The sequence below is a fragment of the Cydia amplana genome, chromosome 16 (genome assembly GCF_948474715.1).
Source record: "Cydia amplana chromosome 16, ilCydAmpl1.1, whole genome shotgun sequence".
Lineage (NCBI taxonomy): Eukaryota > Metazoa > Arthropoda > Insecta > Lepidoptera > Tortricidae > Cydia > Cydia amplana.
Genome location: NC_086084.1, coordinates 16,222,281 through 16,240,194, shown reverse-complemented (window position 1 = coordinate 16,240,194; position 17,914 = coordinate 16,222,281). Strand labels below are relative to the sequence as shown.

Below are 17,914 nucleotides of genomic sequence, written 5' to 3'. Positions count from 1 at the left end.
GGAAGTTGTAAACAGACATACAATGGCGTTGTTTACAGTTAAGGCATTCCGTTTTCAGCTGTCGGAGCCATTTGCGGAAAAAACATGCACGTACCAGACGCTCTTTTTGCGATTTAAATTGAGATCTAAAAAAATTTAAGTGACTATATAAATACGGGACCCCACGCAAATTTTCTGTAACATAATTAATAATTACATTTCATGTGACAGTTCAAAAATTAAGCACGGACGTTGAGATTTGAGATATAATTTCAGATTGGAACGCATACAATTAAGTACTTAATTTAAGAACGTTTTAAAAAAAACTTAGATAAACCAATAACATTATATTGTATTTTACGTAACGAATGAAATTATATAAAAAATACTTAATTAAAAGAGAAACTAAATACAATAACGTGCAAATATTCTAAATAAGGTATCGAATAAGTACGTGCAACGTACGGTTTGTAGTTAATAAAGAAATCGGGATTCAGTTTCATTCAGTGTAACTATGAGGCGCTGATAGAAGCCAGGGAAATTAAATCACATGACAAGGAAAATTATATATGAGGTTTATAAATAAAGACGATTCGAAATACACGCAGGCCTAGTCAAATGCAGAAGAGGAAAAAGCGAAGAAAAGATGCAATGGGCTCGAATTTAACGAATGATTTGTGTAGAGTATGTGATGGCAGGATAGAATGTGCACCTACTGCGATACTTCTCATTTCGCTGGTGCATACGTTGTATGGGTATATAGGCCCGAAACCTGATTACTTTGGAAAAAACAGGTAAGTAATTTTGTTATCCTACTTCGTAATTAAATTTATAGAGTGTGCTCCTAAAGTAATTCTTCTTTAACAATTCTTTTTTATTAGTCTTATATAAAAGAAAATATGCCATAGGACGAAAGTAAAAACCTGTGTCGGGTCTATGACGGCAATATGCTCTCGTCTAATTTGATATCCTGACAATTTCTCATTTTCCTGGTACCTAATTACCTACGCGGTATATCAGCCCAAAACTTTGGAAAAATATCATTATAAATACTTGCATTCCGAATTCTAAAAACATGTTTAGTGCTGTAAAATTACAGCACTAAACATGTACTTACCTAAATAGGTATCGCCCGCAAAACTTGGCATTCGTTCTTTTGCATGTCTGACCTGTACAGTCAGCAGCAGTAGTTGCTAAGCGGGCCAGGTGTTCAAAATGATCTTGACGCGACTTTATTTTTAAGAGAATTAGAGCGTGTCAAGGTAGTTTCGAACACCTCTTTCGCTTAGCAATTTCTGCTGCTGACTGTACTTTCTTAGTACTAAAGTCCGTTTCACATTTTATAGCAAAATGGCGTCTCACACACGAAGGGTTAAACATTGACGTTTATGATGATATTTCAAGCTTTTTGAACTGGAACTTTTAATAGGGACTTCAGTTCAGCCCATCGGTCTGCCAACTGAACGCGCGTCCCTCGCATTTTGCCACTCGCGTTGTCCCGTCCCAGCATTTTGCCACGGCTCATGGAAGCAACTATCCGCTTGGCAACTAATCCCAATAATTTTTGTAGGCACTAGTTTTTACGAAAGCGACTGCCATGTTGTCAATTAGAAAATGAAAGATTTTGTAAATTCTGTTAATATTTATATTAAGAAAACACTAATGAAAGTGTTCACTGGTTTCAGAGCTAACCTGACTCGAAAAGAAAAAGCACAAGAGAAGTACCCGCAGTCAAGATACGAGGAACCTTACAGCACAGAATACGACTTCGTAGTAGTGGGCGGGGGGACGGCAGGCTGCGTCCTGGCTAGCAGGCTCTCGGAGAATAAAAAATGGAAGGTAAGGGGTTCAAGGTACCAGGAACCTTACAGCACAGAATACGACTTCGTGGTAGTGGGCGGGGGGACGGCAGGCTGCGTCCTGGCTAGCAGGCTCTCGGAGAATAAAAAATGGAAGGTAAGTGGGTTCAGGAACCTTACAGCACAGAAAACGACTTCGCAGTAGTGGGCGGAAAACGGCAGGCTGCATCTTGGCTAGCAGGCTCTCGGAGACAAAAAAATGGAAGGTAAGGGGGTTCAAGGTGTGAGGGCAAATTATTAAAAGTTATTTCAGTGTCAAAGCATGTACCCAGATCACGAATAGAGTTTACATTTTGTAGTATTTCGCCGTTTAATAGGTATGTAGGATCTAGCAGTGGTCTGATGTTCTTGAATATGTCATTACATTACTGCACATTTACTTGAGTTAAGGTGTAAGCTAGCTAGCACCCCATCGATATACGCTATCATTATCAATATCCGTTTGGAGCTTACTTACATCAGATGGATTTTGTGGATGGATGGATCTAGTTACTTTACCACTCTTGTGACTTGACTTGCAACTTTCTCATCAATTTTTGAAAAAAGATTACTTACTCAAGGCAGAAAAATCTATTTTTATAAAGGTTCTGTGACCTTCCATATGCAGTCGATAATCAGCCGAGGCAGCCTTAGCGAGCGCTTGAGATTATCGCCACTTAACGTTGTCCTGTTAAGTGGCGACGCATGCGAGAATTAGTTCGTCTTAAGTAGAAATAACCTCTTATAGGAGTTAGTATGCCTTTGTTTTCAGCTCATGCGGCTAACGCCCTAAATTTCTAGATTTCCGCGGCCACCTTATTTGGGTCAATCTCAAGAAATATGTTGTCGCGACCCATACAAAATGTATTAAACGAGTCGTGGCAATTAGACGCAACCGAAGACATATTGTAAGAGAATTACCTTTTTGCCTTAATTAGTTATTAGGTTTCTTGAAGTATTTTTCACACTAAACGTTCAAATATTCAATGTGGTTGGTACGGATATGAATAAGAACGAAGGTATCCACAATTTACCTAGTTCTTAGGTGTTATCTTTAAGAGGCACCGTGTAACGCTTTATTTATACTCGTACCTTTTAGGAATTAGGTACCGTACAACCACCCAAGTTGCAACTATATGACCCACAAGTTCAATACGAAATTAAGAATACATATCAAGATTTTTGTTTTTCTCTAAGTTTATTCTTTTATTTATAATAAACATATTTTGCTATAGAATGAAATCATTTAAATAATAGTCACACTTTAACGAAGATATTCGTTCTTTTTAAACGTTTTACGGTATTGCAAAATCTCATCCAACATATATTATTTTAAAACAGTCTCAAAATTTTTCATTGAAGGTGTTACTTCTTGAAGCGGGCCCAGAAGAGCCCAAGATGGCGCTGATCCCCGGCCTGACTAGCGAGTTCCGCGGCTCAAACTTGGACTGGAATTACAGCATGAGGCCTAAGAAGGGGTAAGTTACCTTCTACTTTTACAAGTGGGCCCAGAAGAGCCCAAGATGGCGCTGATCCCAGGCCTGACTAGCGAGTTCCGCGGCTCAAACTTGGACTGGAATTACAGCATGAGGCCTAAGAAGGGGTAAGTTACCTTCTACTTTTACAAGTGGGCCCAGAAGAGTCCAAGAAGGTGCTGATTCTCTTTTTTTGAAGAACCCCATACTGCAGACCCTCGGGAAAACCTCGGAAGGGAGCTCATTCCAAGGAGCGTCCGCGGGAGGAAATTCCTCTTAACACATTCAGTGCCAGCGCGAGCTACGCGCTACGAGCGTAGCCGATAACACGGGAAAACCCGTATGTAGCGAAAAGCGCCTACGAACAATGAACTCCCCTAGCGAGTCGCTGGCAGTTAATGTGTTAAACCGCACAGCTTAAACGAACTTAATTTAAAGTTAAAGATATATGTGTGCCTACAAAACTAAACCAAATATTCTACATCGGTAACGTTAAAAAGACCCCCCTACGAGTAGGACATACGAGTCTTTTTTGACAAACCAACCCTTCAAAAGACTGTTAATTGTTGCAAACATAAATATCGTGTACGGCGTTCGTAATGTAACTAGTTAATGGCTATTTAATTCCTATCGCGATGTAACATCGCGTCCATTTTATAACGCCCACACGCAAGCAGTTGTTTTGAATTTACTTATATGTAGGGCTAAGATGGCCGGCTCTTTATCATTTGTCACCATGGCTGTCACGTTCTAACAAATATGTAAGTGCGAAAGTGACGCATGGCATGACAGGTGATAAAAATGCGACCATGATAGGTGGTCTGCACAATCTTTATAACAATATCGTTTTGTACCTGTTGATAATAATTGATTAACTTTTGGCATATAGGTAATACATGTGACGATATATACGATATATGTAGGTAGAGTATGTGCGGAAAGAGAAGAGTCGTAGAATGTACGGGCCATCACCCTACTCACTACTCTCCTCTTTCCACACAGACTCTAGGTCCATAACATACGTAACGTATTTAATGGAAAAATATTGTATGCATCGATATGCAAATAGGATTTAAAATTAAATGGTTTAAATTTCAAACGAGTCCCTTTGTAAGCTATGTTCCTGTCACTAATGCGATTTTATAAGCTGCAAAAAATATAAGTTTTGTAGCTGCAGTGCACCTCTCCTATTCATTATAGGAACTTTATGCTTTCGTTTTCATACTAGGCACAAAAGAGTAGGACATTTTTTTAATTACCTAAATATTTTTTATGTTTATTCTTATTATACCTAAACTATTAAAGATAAGCTAAAGATAAGTTTTTCTACTAACTAAATCATATATGTGATCGACACGGACGATAATTACGACATCATCAGAATCATAGCCAAACAGAATCGGCTTCTTTTAGAATATATTACGCCTCCTTTCCCAGGTTCTGCCGCAACCGCGGCGGCAAAGGCTGCGAGATCGTCCAAGGCCGCGTGCTGGGCGGTACGTCCACCATCAACGACATGGCCTACATGCGCGGCAGCCCCGCCGACTACGACGAGTGGGCTGTCATCGGCAACCACGGCTGGGACTTCTCTCACGTCCTCCCCTACTTCAGATACTCCGAGGGAAATTATGACAAAGACATCTCTAAGAATAAACTCTTCCATTCCACTCAAGGACCTCTAGATGTCGGAAGATACCCATATGCTGATTATAATGTCGATGTTTTGTTAAGCGCGCTTAATGAACTAGGTTATAATTATACTGATATCAATGGAAAAGAGCAGTTAGGCTTCATGAGAATACAAACCATGTCGTATTTCGGAGAAAGAGTCAGCGCGTACACAGCTTTCATTGAAGCTATCAGAAGTCAGAGAACGAATTTAGATATAGTTACGGAGGCGCTTGTAACTAAAGTCAATTTTGCTGATGGGAGCGAAAATATTAAAGCTACGGGAGTGGATTACATTGTAAATGGTACAAAAGTTAAAGTAAGCGTCACTAAAGAAGTTATATTAAGCGCCGGGGCCATAAATTCCCCGAAATTGTTAATGGCTTCTGGAGTAGGCCCTAAAGAGTACTTAGAATTTTTATCGATAAATGTTTATAACGATTTAGCTGTAGGTTCTAATTTTCATGATCATTTATCAGTATGTCTACCTGTTATAAAGTTGGGGAAGACGGCAACGACTAAAAAGTTTCCAGATAAATTAAAAGACATATCAACGTATTACAAGAAAAGTACCGGCCCTTTGTCAGCAAATTTTCAAGTGGTGGCATTTTTAGAGACAAATGTATCGGATATACTTAATACTGCAGATATCGAAGTAAGATTCCGAGGACATAACTCCAATATGTACTATACTCATATCGATATGTGCGTTTCTCTGTTAACGCCCAAAAGCCGTGGTCAGGTAATTCTAAATTCTAGTAATCCAGTGTATGGGAATCCACTGATATACCCGAACTTTTTAAAAAATCCTACAGATGAGAGAAAATTGCTGTACGGAATACAAGAGGTAGTAAAGCTTTTTGACACTGAAGTATTCAGAACGGCAGAGCTAGAGTTTGACCCACGGCCCATATTGAACAACGAATGCCAAGATTATGAGAAGGTGTCTGATGAATTTTGGTTATGTATCATTCGGCATTTCTCGAGTCCTTTACATAATTATGTCGGCACGTGTAAAATGGGCACAGCGGCCGATCAAACGGCAGTGGTCGATCAAAAATTAAAGGTTTATGGCATAAGTAACCTGCGAGTGGTCGACGCATCTGTGATTCCAAAAATAACAAGAGGTTCCACTGCAGCTCCTGTTATTATGATTGCGGAAAAAGCAAGTGATTTAATTAAAACAGATTGGTATTGATTTAATTGTTTTATTTCTAACCTATCGCTTGTTAAATGATTGACCTTTGTTTTCTTTCCAGTCTTTGAGTAGCATCTTCGAAGCCTTTTCTGCGATCATCATTGTCGGTGCAAATAAACTACCACGAACGTGTGTTGGCATGACAGAGGCATCTACAATTCTGAGGCCTTCTATGCCGTGTACTCTCAATTGAAAATCAACTACAGAAGTTGTGCTATTTTCACCCATTATGCAAGTTCCTATGGGGTTACCTATAGCTTTGGTGTAATGTCTCGCGATACAATTCCACTGTTCTCTATTCTTTAATCGATCGCATGGGAACAAATCTAATGGCGCAAATTTAACCTCATTCTTTTTCATTTCTTTAGTATCAAGTATTTGTAAAGCTATATCTACGCTATCTATTAATGTATCTAAATCTTCGGTCTCTTTTAATAAGTTAGCTTGTATTATCGGCCGACCGTATTTAGGGTTCCTTTTATTAAGCGTAACCTTTCCTTTACTCTTTGGCTTAAGTAAAATGGGATAAACATTAACTAGATTATAATAAGCCAGTGGCAATTGTGTTTCTTCTGCTGCGTGTACGCTGACATTGTTTAGCAGGAATTTATCGCTTCTTATAAAATTTCCTTCTAAACTTAATTCTACATCTGGCGCATTTTCATTTTCATATAACTGTATAAACGCTGATAGCTGATTTATTCCTCTGGAAGCTAAAGTACCGCTTCTACTAGCGAACCATTTCTTGAAATCATTAATAATGTCATTGTCACTGACTGGTGCGACATCGGTTAAAGCAAAAGATAGTCCCCCAGTCGTCACCTGATCTCTATAATTCAAACCAACAGGCAAATTCACTACTAAACTGACATTCAGCCTCTTCATTTCAGCTTTGGGTCCAATTCCAGACAGATGTAGAAGCTTTACATTATTGATCGCTCCAGCGGTTAAAATGATTTCTCTCTTAGCGTATGCCGGTCTTTCCTTTCCCTTTTCCACTTCATAGTATATTCCTTCTATAGTTTTCTCTTGTTTATCAACGACTATTCTAGTAGCCGTGGCTCCGGTCATAACTATGAGATTCTTTCTATGCCTGACAGTTTTGAGGAAGGCTGTGTTGGTGCTGAGCCTAGTGTTGTTGGAGACGGCGAACTGATTGAGGACGATGGCTTCAGCAGCGTTGGTGTTTATGTCCATGGTCCTAAGGCCCATTTCGGCGAAGGCCGTGGCGAAGGTCTCGATGTATTTGTCGACGTACTTGAACCTTTGCAGACGCATCTCCCCTCCGCGGGAGTGGTAGAAAGAGTTCATCAATACGTCGTAATCACCTGGAATTTAGATACAAGAAAGAATCTCATTTGTGTAAAATTAGAATACCTACGACCATGATAAGTTTGCATAGACTTGGCAGTGACAATGGCAGTGACCTCTTTTATTAACATAGAAGACGGGTAATCTGTCGCTGTGCGCCAATCATGTGCTAGGCCTACTGCCGGGCTAGCACATGATTGGCGCGACAGTATTTCGCGGCGAGATAAACTACCCCTCCGTGATCCTATTTTATTAACATAGAAGACGAGTAGTAGCCCGGCAGCCAATCCAAAGACCTTATGGGAATCTTATGAACTAACCATTATCTTCCGAAGCCTTAAAGTATTCCATCAGATTCCCGAACTTCCAGTCCACGGCGCCTATAGTGTCCTTATGCCAAGCATCGTAGTCCACTTTGTGACCTCTGGTGTATTTCATGTCGTTGGTGACAGACGACCCTCCCAGGACCTTAGGAAAATGACAGATTATAATTGTATAACCTAGGGAATCAAATATTTTATCGACATATCATAAAGCATCTATGAGGCGTTAAAAGAGCGCATATTATTATTATACCATTTAGTAAAGATAAATTATTCGCATTAAAATACAGGGAATGCATGCTGCATTTTCCGTAAAAAATAGTTTTTTTTTTTTAATTTTTCCTATAGCTATCATAATAATGTGCTTTAGGTATGTGCTGTTTCCCTGTAGGCCTAGGTATTTATGATTATTCCGTAATAATTAGTCAGAAATGAGGAAAAATTACCTTATTAGTATTCATCGTAATATGTACAATATGGATTAAGATTTAAATGAAAAGAATAGCGACCAAAAAAAATACTACGTTCCTGTTAAATCTCATGAATATGTTTATTTCAAAGAATACTCAAAATATTGTCTAACAATCATGAAACTTGCAAACCTTCCCTACTGGTTTAGCCTAAGAGCTGACAGCTTTTTCAATAACTCATTTTTATAGGGGCCTTATCAACCGAGCAAAGTGAGGTCTTATAGTTTGAGTAAACCAACCTTCCCCGTCCTAACTTCGCAGCTTCCCTCGGGTCGGGACAGGCAGGAGGAGTTGTTCCGCTCCGTCCGGTAGTTCCACAGGATGGGACGGTAGTCCCCGGTCGGGACACGCGGGATGTCATAGTCTATGTTCTCTAATAGTCTTAACCAACCTGCCCCGTCCTAACTTCGCAGCTTCCCCCAGGCCGGGACAGACAGGAGAAGTTGTTCCGCTCCGTCCGATAGTTCCATAGGATGGGACGGTAGTCCCCGGTCGGGACACCCGGGATGTCGTAGTCTATGTTCTCTAATAGTCTTAACCAACCTTCCCCGTCCTAACTTCGCAGCTTCCCCAGGGGCGGGACAGACAAAAGTTGTTCCGCTCCATCTGGTAGTTCCATAGGATGGGACGGTGGTCCCCGCCCCCCGGTCGGGACACCCGGGATGTCATAGTCTATGTTCTCTAATAGTCTTAACCAACCTTCCCCGTCCTAACTTCGCAGCTTCCCCCGGGTCGGGACAGGCACGAGAAGTTGTTCCGCTCCGTCCGGTAGTTCCACAGGATGGGACGGTAGTCCCCGATCGGGACACCCGGGATGACATAGTCTATGTTCTCTAATAGTCTTAACCAACCTTCCCGGTCCTGACTTCGCAGCTTCCCCCGGGCCGGGACAGGCACGAGAAGTTGTTCCGCTCCGTCCGGTAGTTCCACAGGATGGGACGGTAGTCCCTGGTCGGGACACCCGGGATGTCATAATCTATGTTCTCCTCGTCGCCCGCTTCAAGAAGTAGGACCTTTAAGTAAAGTGATGTTTAGGCGGTTAAATTAGTCTGTTTTGTTTATTGCGTTAATTGATATCTGACCGCGCGAGTCCATACTTGAAGTAAGATGCATGTGCATGCGAGAACGCAACTTATGGTAGCCGGCAGATTTAGCAGATTTTAATAAAGCTATTTTAGGCAATGTGTGAAGAGTACAGCTCTTTCGCGTTTAAAAAAACGAATATAATAAAGCAAAACATTCCCACACATATTGGTTATATTAATTTGGTCTTGGGTTAAAACCCAACGGAGGAAAGAGTAAAGTACGTTTTTATTGAGATTGACAAATGACCACTCCACACGTACCTCTTAAAGATTTGACTTGACATTTCATTGAGTCTTTTATATGTAGAACAAATGTTAAGAAGGTCTGAACATGCTTAATATGCTTACAAACATAGATTGGTAAATATATAACCCCTACCCATATATACATTTGTTTGCAAAATGATGATGCGTGTAAACCCTGGAAAGCAAAGTCAATTGCCATGAAAGGATATCAAATTGCAATAAGCTGAAGTGGTGCGTCACATGATCGAGTGCTGATAAAAGATCAATGATCTAATTTAGGTATATATTGTACAATAGGTAAGTAGGTGTACCTGGTGGGCCCTGTAACACGAGCAAATCATTAAAATATATTAGGTACTCCTCCAATGATAAAACTTCCGTTTAACAACTTTTAATGGGGTTCACCTGGTATAATTATATTTCCAAGCGTTGTATTATTTCAAACTATAAGCCAAATTAGCTAAAGACAGACAAACTGACAAAACTTTTAAAAAAACTTCCCGATAAACATAAATATACCTAAATTGCAGTCCGACTGATAACTGATAATAGTTATTTATTTTTTATACACGCAGGATTTTAATTCTGTAACGCGTATTTTATCCAAGTACTAGTAAGTAAGTACTAGGATTTAGCAGGTCTAATGAACCCGAATTGGAGTTAATTGGAGTCAAGTGTGAAGTCACATCACATAAATGCGACATTCTTCAATAAAATAAAATGATACCTATACTTGAAATCATAATACTTAATGTCAATAAAGTCCGTCTAAACTAACTCTGCACCGACTTTGAGGCCAATTCGAATGTACACTTGACATCAAAACTATATATCTAAATGATGCCAGTTACCTAGTTGTCATGCAACCATGCGCCTCGCTCGTATGTAGGTATTGCCTACAATACCGTACCCTACCCTACTAGTACGTGTGGGTTTTTTTCAGAAGGTGAGCTGCGAGTTTGCATGGAGAAATTATGAATGAATTCATTGATAAATTTGCCATGCACTTTTGCGGCTGATGGTACATAATTATGTCCTTGGTCGAACGACTGAGCAACGTAGTTTTTTTATTCATTTTCTTTCAAGGTTCATATGAAACAGATTATAAACCCGAAAATTTAGTTTGGAAATATATTGAAGAACGCTCTGTGGGTCATTCTTCAGATTTGTATATTGATATAATTTGAGAACGACCCCTGTAAGCTACGTTGCAAGATTTCACCGTTGCATTGCTTACAGCATACGGCAACGTCTATTAATACAAGGAACTCTGATAAGTGGTGACGTCACAACACCTGGCTATATTCAAGGTTGGCAAACCTATGCAAAGGTTAGCTTCAGTTATTTTGAAATACATAGCTACACTGAAGCGTCATAGGACTATTAGTTTGTTATTCCCATCTTTGTTTCGTGTAAGTTAACATACCTAAACGGGCCATTTAGTACCTACACAAAACTCTAATAAATCAGTCTAGATATAGAAAAATAGAAATTTAAGGTCACTAAAGTTTCCCTTCGTCCGCATATACAGGTTGGAACATTTTAAGAGCCTGAGCTGAAAGGAATATTATCTAAGTGATCTACACTCGGGTTATTATAATCGTAAAGCTGGATTAAAAAGTAAAACAAAATCATTAAAATGAAATATATTTATATCATCATGATATGACAACCCTACAAAGTCGTTTATATTTTAAATTGACACATGTCATGTCATTCATAGGATCTACTTGCTAGGGTTGAACTGAACCGGCTATTTTGAGATATATATCGCCGCCAACTAATAGGCGCCATCTTTGATTAGCCAAAACACGCCTACGATCTCGCCTTTTACAATTAGCACTCAATTAAAATGTTAACAGTTTGCGACATAGTATAGCTATGTCATTGTGATAGTTTAATATTAGTTGTACCTAAATTAAATAAAAGTAACAGCCAAATTCTGCTATTCTAAATACTTTCAGGCTTAGAAATATGAAGTAGACTTAGAGTTCAATTCGTGTTTCAGTTATTCGATTTGTTTCCGACATGATACTGATCTATCAGTGTCAAAAGCGAGGTTTTTGGAAGAAATGTCAGTTAGGTGGTATTATTCAATAACTAAACTTCGAATTGGCCTGTTAGCCGTAAATATTTAATTTTAACCTATTATTTTAATTAAATTTAATCATGATAATAATTTTTAACACTGTTTTCGCCCACAGGAATTAAAATTGGCCAATTACGTAATTGGTCTACTTACGTTTTAATAAAGTCAACGTTTTAAATAAAGCGTGCCTGTTAGCAATAATGCCAATAATACTATCATGGTATGATTTCGACAATTGGATCAAAAAAGTTCGGGAAACCGGCGTCTCCCCCCCCCCCCCCTCGCCGACAAACCTTCGCTGATATCTAATTATCTATCTACTACCAGGCGTGGCTCACTCCGCGATTTCGTCGCTTTGTTACAGGTAGCTAAAAGTACATCCGTTCCACACCAATTTTGGTGGCTAGCCATAAGCCGCGCGTGGCGCTGTCGCCACCTAGCGGCCATATCTGTGTTGATCGTAACAGACGCGTTTTGTTAGAGAGTGAGTCTTCTGTACCTAGTACTATTATTAATTCTGTGGTACAGTCATTTAGTTCTAAACACTTATACTAAACGAAAGTAGCACCGAAGCTTGTAATATAGAAGCTGTTGACCTTTGAACTAATGGCTCACGACATATTATTGACCTTTTTAAGGAACATGACTCATTGAGCCATTAATAACTTTACTGGGATGAGGTGAGAACGACTTAAATTCGAAATACGCTCAAGAGAAATGAAAATAGGTAATGATTTGAAGAATTTTCGTATAATGCAGTACACAAAAGACGATGCTGAAGGTTGAGGGGTACTTATATTACATTTTAAAAGGAAGGGAATCGGGTCCTCGTAGAATATAGCGATAATTAACTTAATTTGACTATTATTTGAATTAGGTTTTTACAGGCTTCATTTGTGGTTTTAGGAAGACCACTAAAACTTGCATTTGTCAATGTTGGGATACCAAATAATATTAAATAGGTATGAAGTCTTCCTCATACGTGTCAATATGTGCAGGGATGTTGCGGATACAGATTTTTTGACATCCGCGGATGCGGATGCGGATATTTAAAGGCTCACATCCGCGGATGCGGATGCGGATGTCAAGATTAGGTACTTTGAAAACGTCAAATATTACATTTTTAGTATCTTTTTATTAAAAAAACGAAACGTTAGTATTTGAGCAAGAATATAGGTGCATTATATTTAATAAACAGTACCTACTTGGCCGACTTTTCTGGATCTAGACGATTTCGTTGTAGGTAATGACGAAATTACCTAGCACTTACGCCGTCGCTAAGACGTTCCTGTACCGACTTGTTCGACATCCGCATCCGCATAAGCTCCGCATCGATTTTATGCGGATGCAGATGCGGATGTTGAAAATAATGCGGAAGTTCCGCGGTTGCGGATGCGGATGTTCGCAACATCCCTGCTTTTGTGCGCTAACCTTGCGTTTTTGTCAAAACAGAAAGCATGTGCTAGTTATGCAAATGTGCATCTTTGTGCTCCCAGTCATTTCTGTCTACTCGCCATGGAATCCACATAATAAACGTTGTTTTTTTCTATCTGGACAGTCGCTTTCGTAAAGTACATACCCTGCACCATTTGCTTGGGACAGTTTGGAGGGGACTAGATAACTATCCAACATCATGCATCTTAGATGCAAATTGAAAAAGTACTATGATATGGACCTTCCACTCCTGGACAGCAGACAGCCGGTTAGCCAGGATACAGCCAGCAGTGCCTCCGCCGATGATGATGAAGTCGAACACGCTGTTCCTGACGTCCAGCTCATCTGCCCGGGTCCTGGTAGCTCTGCTGAAGAGGTCACAGCTGCAGGAGGAGATCAGGCTGGAGAGAGAGGGAAGACAAGTGTGTTGGAGAGGGAAGTACTATACGGACCTTCCACTCTTGGACAGCAGACAGCCGGTTAGCCAAGATACAGCCAGCAGTGCCTCCGCCGATGATGATGAAGTCGAACACGCTGTTCCTGACGTCCAGCTCGTCTGCCCGGGTCCTGGTGGCTCTGCTGAAGAGATCGCAGCTGCAGGACGAGATCAGACTGGAGAGAGAGGGAAGACAAGTGTGTTGGAGAGGGAAGTACTATACGGACCTTCCACTCCTGGACAGCAGACAGCCGGTTAGCCAGGATACAGCCAGCAGTGCCTCCGCCGATGATGATGAAGTCGAACACGCTGTTCCTGACGTCCAGCTCATCTGCCCGGGTCCTGGTGGCTCTGCTGAAGAGGTCACAGCTGCAGGAGGAGATCAGGCTGGAGAGAGAGGGAAGACAAGTGTGTTGGAGAGGGAAGTACTATACGGACCTTCCACTCCTGGACAGCAGACAGCCGGTTAGCCAGGATACAGCCAGCAGTGCCTCCGCCGATGATGATGAAGTCGAACACGCTGTTCCTGACGTCCAGCTCATCTGCCCGGGTCCTGGTGGCTCTGCTGAAGAGGTCACAGCTGCAGGAGGAGATCAGGCTGGAGAGAGAGGGAAGACAAGTGTGTTGGAGAGGGAAGTACTATACGGACCTTCCACTCCTGGACAGCAGACAGCCGGTTAGCCAGGATACAGCCAGCAGTGCCTCCGCCGATGATGATGAAGTCGAACACGCTGTTCCTGACGTCCAGCTCATCTGCCCGGGTCCTGGTGGCTCTGCTGAAGAGGTCACAGCTGCAGGACGAGATCAGGCTGGAGAAAGAGGGAAGTGAAGTTTGTTGAAAAGAGAAGGAGTTTTGAAGGTGTACCTTGACTAAGTGTGTTAAGAATTCTTGACTTGCGTCTGACGTCTTTATTACATATAGACGTGTTGTTGCATTATTTTATAACTATTATAGCAATTTTTGACGTTATCCAACCGTATTATAAAACCTCTAACGGCCCGATTCGGATTTTGTAATAGACATCTATTAGATATCTTCTAGACATCGCCAAAATACGATAACGATATGTTTAAGATCTAACCTGTCAAATTTGACATTTCCGCGATTTTATAGATACTCTTGAACGATTTCCACAAGATATTACTTAGAGATCTAATTCACATCTAATAGATATCTAACACGATCTATCGTAAAAGTGACATTGGTTGCCCGAATTGCGCTGCAAAAGAGAACTAATTGAAATTTAAACTATAATGTATCTAGGATGGATCTAGTACGTGTCGTCTCTTGTGAATATCTTGAAGTTCGAATACGGCAGTAACTCAATTTTACTAAAATATCTATGAAGCGAATTCAATCCGTCGTGACTGTTGCGAGTCAAATATTATCTCATCAAACACATTACATGCAAAAAAATGCAAGTCTCACAACGCACTTCTACTGCAAAAAGTGTTGTGATGTAAAACCAAGATGTATTGCTGTTCATCAGTACGGATATGATGATCACTTGTCTACGATACAGTGTGATAATGACCATGTTATAGGCATGATTCTTCAATATGTAGGTGTTTCCGGTATCACCACTACATTTGTTTGCCATAAAAACTACGAGAATATTTTATGTATTTTAAAAATACACAAAGTAAGTATGGGAGTGCCATCCTAATCGCTATTAGATATCGTACTTGAATCAATATTTCCTGATTGGAAGGATGTTTCCTAAACACAGTTTCCTCTCGACATTGAACAGGCAAAATGCTTCCTCGCATTCGTTTTTACATATCGACAAAAACGTGTAGCAGAAAAACCCGCTCCCAAACGCAAGCCATCTATGTGGGGTTCCGTTTTTTTTCCTTTTGAGGTACGGACGGAACCCTAAGAACGATAAGATTGTCGCTATTTTCTCCTCAAATAAAAAAATTCGCTGACTTCTAATTGCACGAAGATTTTATTATTATTTCATACCTATCAGTTAGGTACAATACCTATAGAATCAATTTATATAGGTACCTAAACAAATAGAAAATCAAACGAACTTACCTGTAAGTGACGTTCGATTATTATTAAACGATACTTCGTTTAATAATAATTACTATTCGCCTGAGTAAATTACGCTATTCGACCCAATGTGTGTATTCCATTCCCAATAAAAGGATAAAACATACGTAGTTCTACAAATCCACACTCAAAAAAAATACAAATCTAATTTCATCAGATCTAGGAGTTGTGAAAATATTCTAAACATTCTTGAGATAAACAATGGTTGCGCCAGAGACAAGGTCGATAGATCAAGGTTAGGTTTTTGTACACTCTACCGTCTATATCTATATACCTACCGGGTGTATCATGTCATGTGGCAGGAGCAATAGATTAAACTGTTGGCTCATTGGCTGTACTCCTCAAACTGACCAACATTTGTTCAGTAATATTTAAAAATAACATGTTTTGTGTTTTATTACACTTTAAAGTTTATTCTAAGACGCAATGTATTGCGAATTTTGTTACCTAAGTATGTTTAAAGCGTGACAACTTGACAAGCAACGTCAAACACACTGATGTCAGCGTACATTGAAAATATATGTAAATATTGAATTTGTATGAAAAAGATAAAATCTAAAGGGCGTACCTAGGTACCTCAAGGATCGCATTTAGGCCCTCTGCTCTTTTTAATTTTTATTAATGACATAGTCAACTGTTTCAGGAATTCTAAAGCCTATCTCTTTGCTGATGATTTAAAGATTATAAGACCTATTAATAATGACGTAGACCGTGCAAAGTTACAGGACGATGTTAACAGATTAACCGAGTGGTGCAAAAGTAATAAAATGGCACTTAACTCCGAAAAATGGTACCACATGACGTTCACGCGAAACAAAATCCCAGTACCAGAGTTTAATATAAATGGACTAACCTTACAGAAAGTCACAGTTGTGCGTGACTTAGGCATAATGATAGATGATCAGCTAAATTTCAATGCGCATTTTGATTACATCATTAAAAAAGCTTCTGCAATGGTGGGCTTTGTGACAAGGAACACCAAGCATTTTAAACAAGCCCGTACAAAGCTTCTATTATTTAAGACTCTTGTCAGAAGTAACCTGGAATACTGCCCTCAGGTTTGGTCACCCTGTTACGAAGTCCACAAGAACCGGATCGAGAGAGTGCAGAAGCCACAGACAAGACATCCTCTAGACTAAGCATAGTAACGCTACCCCCTCTGCCACTTATACGGTAGTTTTACTCCATCTTCGAGTCAATCCCGTGCCGTGGTTGGTCCGTGTTTTTGAACGGACCAATCACGGCACGGGATTCGCTCACCTCGTCCCCCCGCACCCCCGTATTTTTGGCAGCATTGGTTTCATGAAATAATTGCTCTAAACTCAGTCTAGCTAGAGGATTCCTGGTCTATGGCAGAAGCGCTTCTTGACTAAGTATATTGAGCTATTTGGCTATACATCCGGAAAAGCACGGTGTTTGAGAGCCTATCAAGACCAACATTTATGATTTAATTATTTGCCCGTGTTACACGAAACACCCGGTATATATATACATATAATTCAGTTGGTATGCAAGTATTTTTGCTCTACAAAAGGTGGTGATAAAGTCAATAGTAAGTTATATTAAAACAATACCACATAAATCAAAGATTGGAGAATAAGTAGGACAACAATATTAGTATACTGATGTATACAAAAATCAATTGGTTTAATAGAAAACGTAATAGGGATGATGACACATATTGAATTTTATGTCCATACAGTCCATACTACAAGATGGGATCTCGGGGACCTTGACGTCACGTTCACTTGTCCTTTTGTTCAGGGCGTTTCGCGAGTGAAGTGCGGCAGTCAGACTTTGACTATAATTTCTGACCTTTGTATTGCTTTAATGCAATGGGTCCCATATAGACATTTGATCCTAAAAACAAACCCGATCGATTGATACCATAAATGAAAATTACTCATGTAGCCTATTCCCCTAATGAGGGCGCTACTGGACGGACGATGCCCTCTTAACAATAATTAATTAATTATAGAAGATTACTAACCTTAATATAAATAAAATCTCCATGTCCACTAAATCCAAGTGCGTATATTACCCAACGTTGCTCGCAAATGGAAGTAATGCGTTGCCGGCGGCGGGTTGCGAAAAGGATGCGTTTGGAAATAGGATGTGTTTGTCAGTTTGTTTGTATCGGGGTTCAGTTTGGTAATAATAATAATGCTTATTAAGGTTTATAAACCTTAATTAAGTAATAAATAGTATTAATGACTATCGTGACGGTTTGAAGCATAAATAAAATTAAGCAATAGTTAAGGCCTAGTCGATTTGTACTTAAATATTACATATCACTATCACTA

At 39.9% G+C, this 17,914-nt stretch overlaps 3 protein-coding genes across 4 annotated transcripts in view; 1 reads left to right on the top strand and 2 right to left on the bottom strand.

Moving 5' to 3' along the window:
* LOC134655053 (protein prickle) overlaps positions 1–17,914 on the bottom strand; it is a 407,966-nt gene that overhangs the window by 224,045 nt on the left and 166,007 nt on the right. The window lies entirely within an intron of this gene.
* LOC134655050 (glucose dehydrogenase [FAD, quinone]-like) lies at positions 550–6,307 on the top strand. Of its 2 annotated transcripts, XM_063510508.1 has the most exons (4): positions 550–773; positions 1,665–1,818; positions 3,180–3,295; positions 4,730–6,307. In XM_063510508.1, exons 1-4 carry the CDS (start codon positions 598–600, stop codon positions 6,156–6,158), a joined length of 1,875 nt encoding a protein of 624 aa, XP_063366578.1. In that variant the 5' UTR covers positions 550–597; the 3' UTR covers positions 6,159–6,307. The 2 variants fall into 2 exon arrangements, with proteins under 2 accessions (XP_063366578.1, XP_063366577.1); XM_063510507.1 differs by lacking the exons at positions 550–773; positions 1,665–1,818; positions 3,180–3,295 and adding an exon at positions 3,315–3,420.
* On the bottom strand, positions 6,153–17,624 carry LOC134655312 (glucose dehydrogenase [FAD, quinone]-like). The gene is made up of 5 exons (XM_063510763.1): positions 17,602–17,624; positions 14,202–14,361; positions 9,114–9,275; positions 7,790–7,937; positions 6,153–7,486 (listed from the first exon to the last, which is right to left on the bottom strand). The coding sequence occupies exons 1-5, from the start codon at positions 17,622–17,624 to the stop codon at positions 6,180–6,182; spliced, it is 1,800 nt and encodes a 599-aa protein (XP_063366833.1). The 3' UTR covers positions 6,153–6,179.

Excerpts from the sequence above, each read along its gene's own strand:
- LOC134655050 (XM_063510508.1), top strand. The coding sequence starts at position 598 with ATGCAGAAGAGGAAAAAGCGAAGAAAAGATGCAATGGGCTCGAATTTA. Across the intron at positions 774-1,664 it reads GATTACTTTGGAAAAAACAG|AGCTAACCTGACTCGAAAAG; the intron begins GTAAGTAATTTT and ends CACTGGTTTCAG. Across the intron at positions 3,296-4,729 it reads AGCATGAGGCCTAAGAAGGG|GTTCTGCCGCAACCGCGGCG; the intron begins GTAAGTTACCTT and ends CTCCTTTCCCAG.
- LOC134655312 (XM_063510763.1), bottom strand. The coding sequence starts at position 17,624 with ATGGAGATTTTATTTATATTAAG. Across the intron at positions 14,362-17,601 it reads GAGATTTTATTTATATTAAG|CCTGATCTCGTCCTGCAGCT; the intron begins GTTAGTAATCTT and ends CTCTTTCTCCAG. Across the intron at positions 9,276-14,201 it reads CTGCTGTCCAGGAGTGGAAG|GTCCTACTTCTTGAAGCGGG; the intron begins GTCCGTATAGTA and ends CTTTACTTAAAG.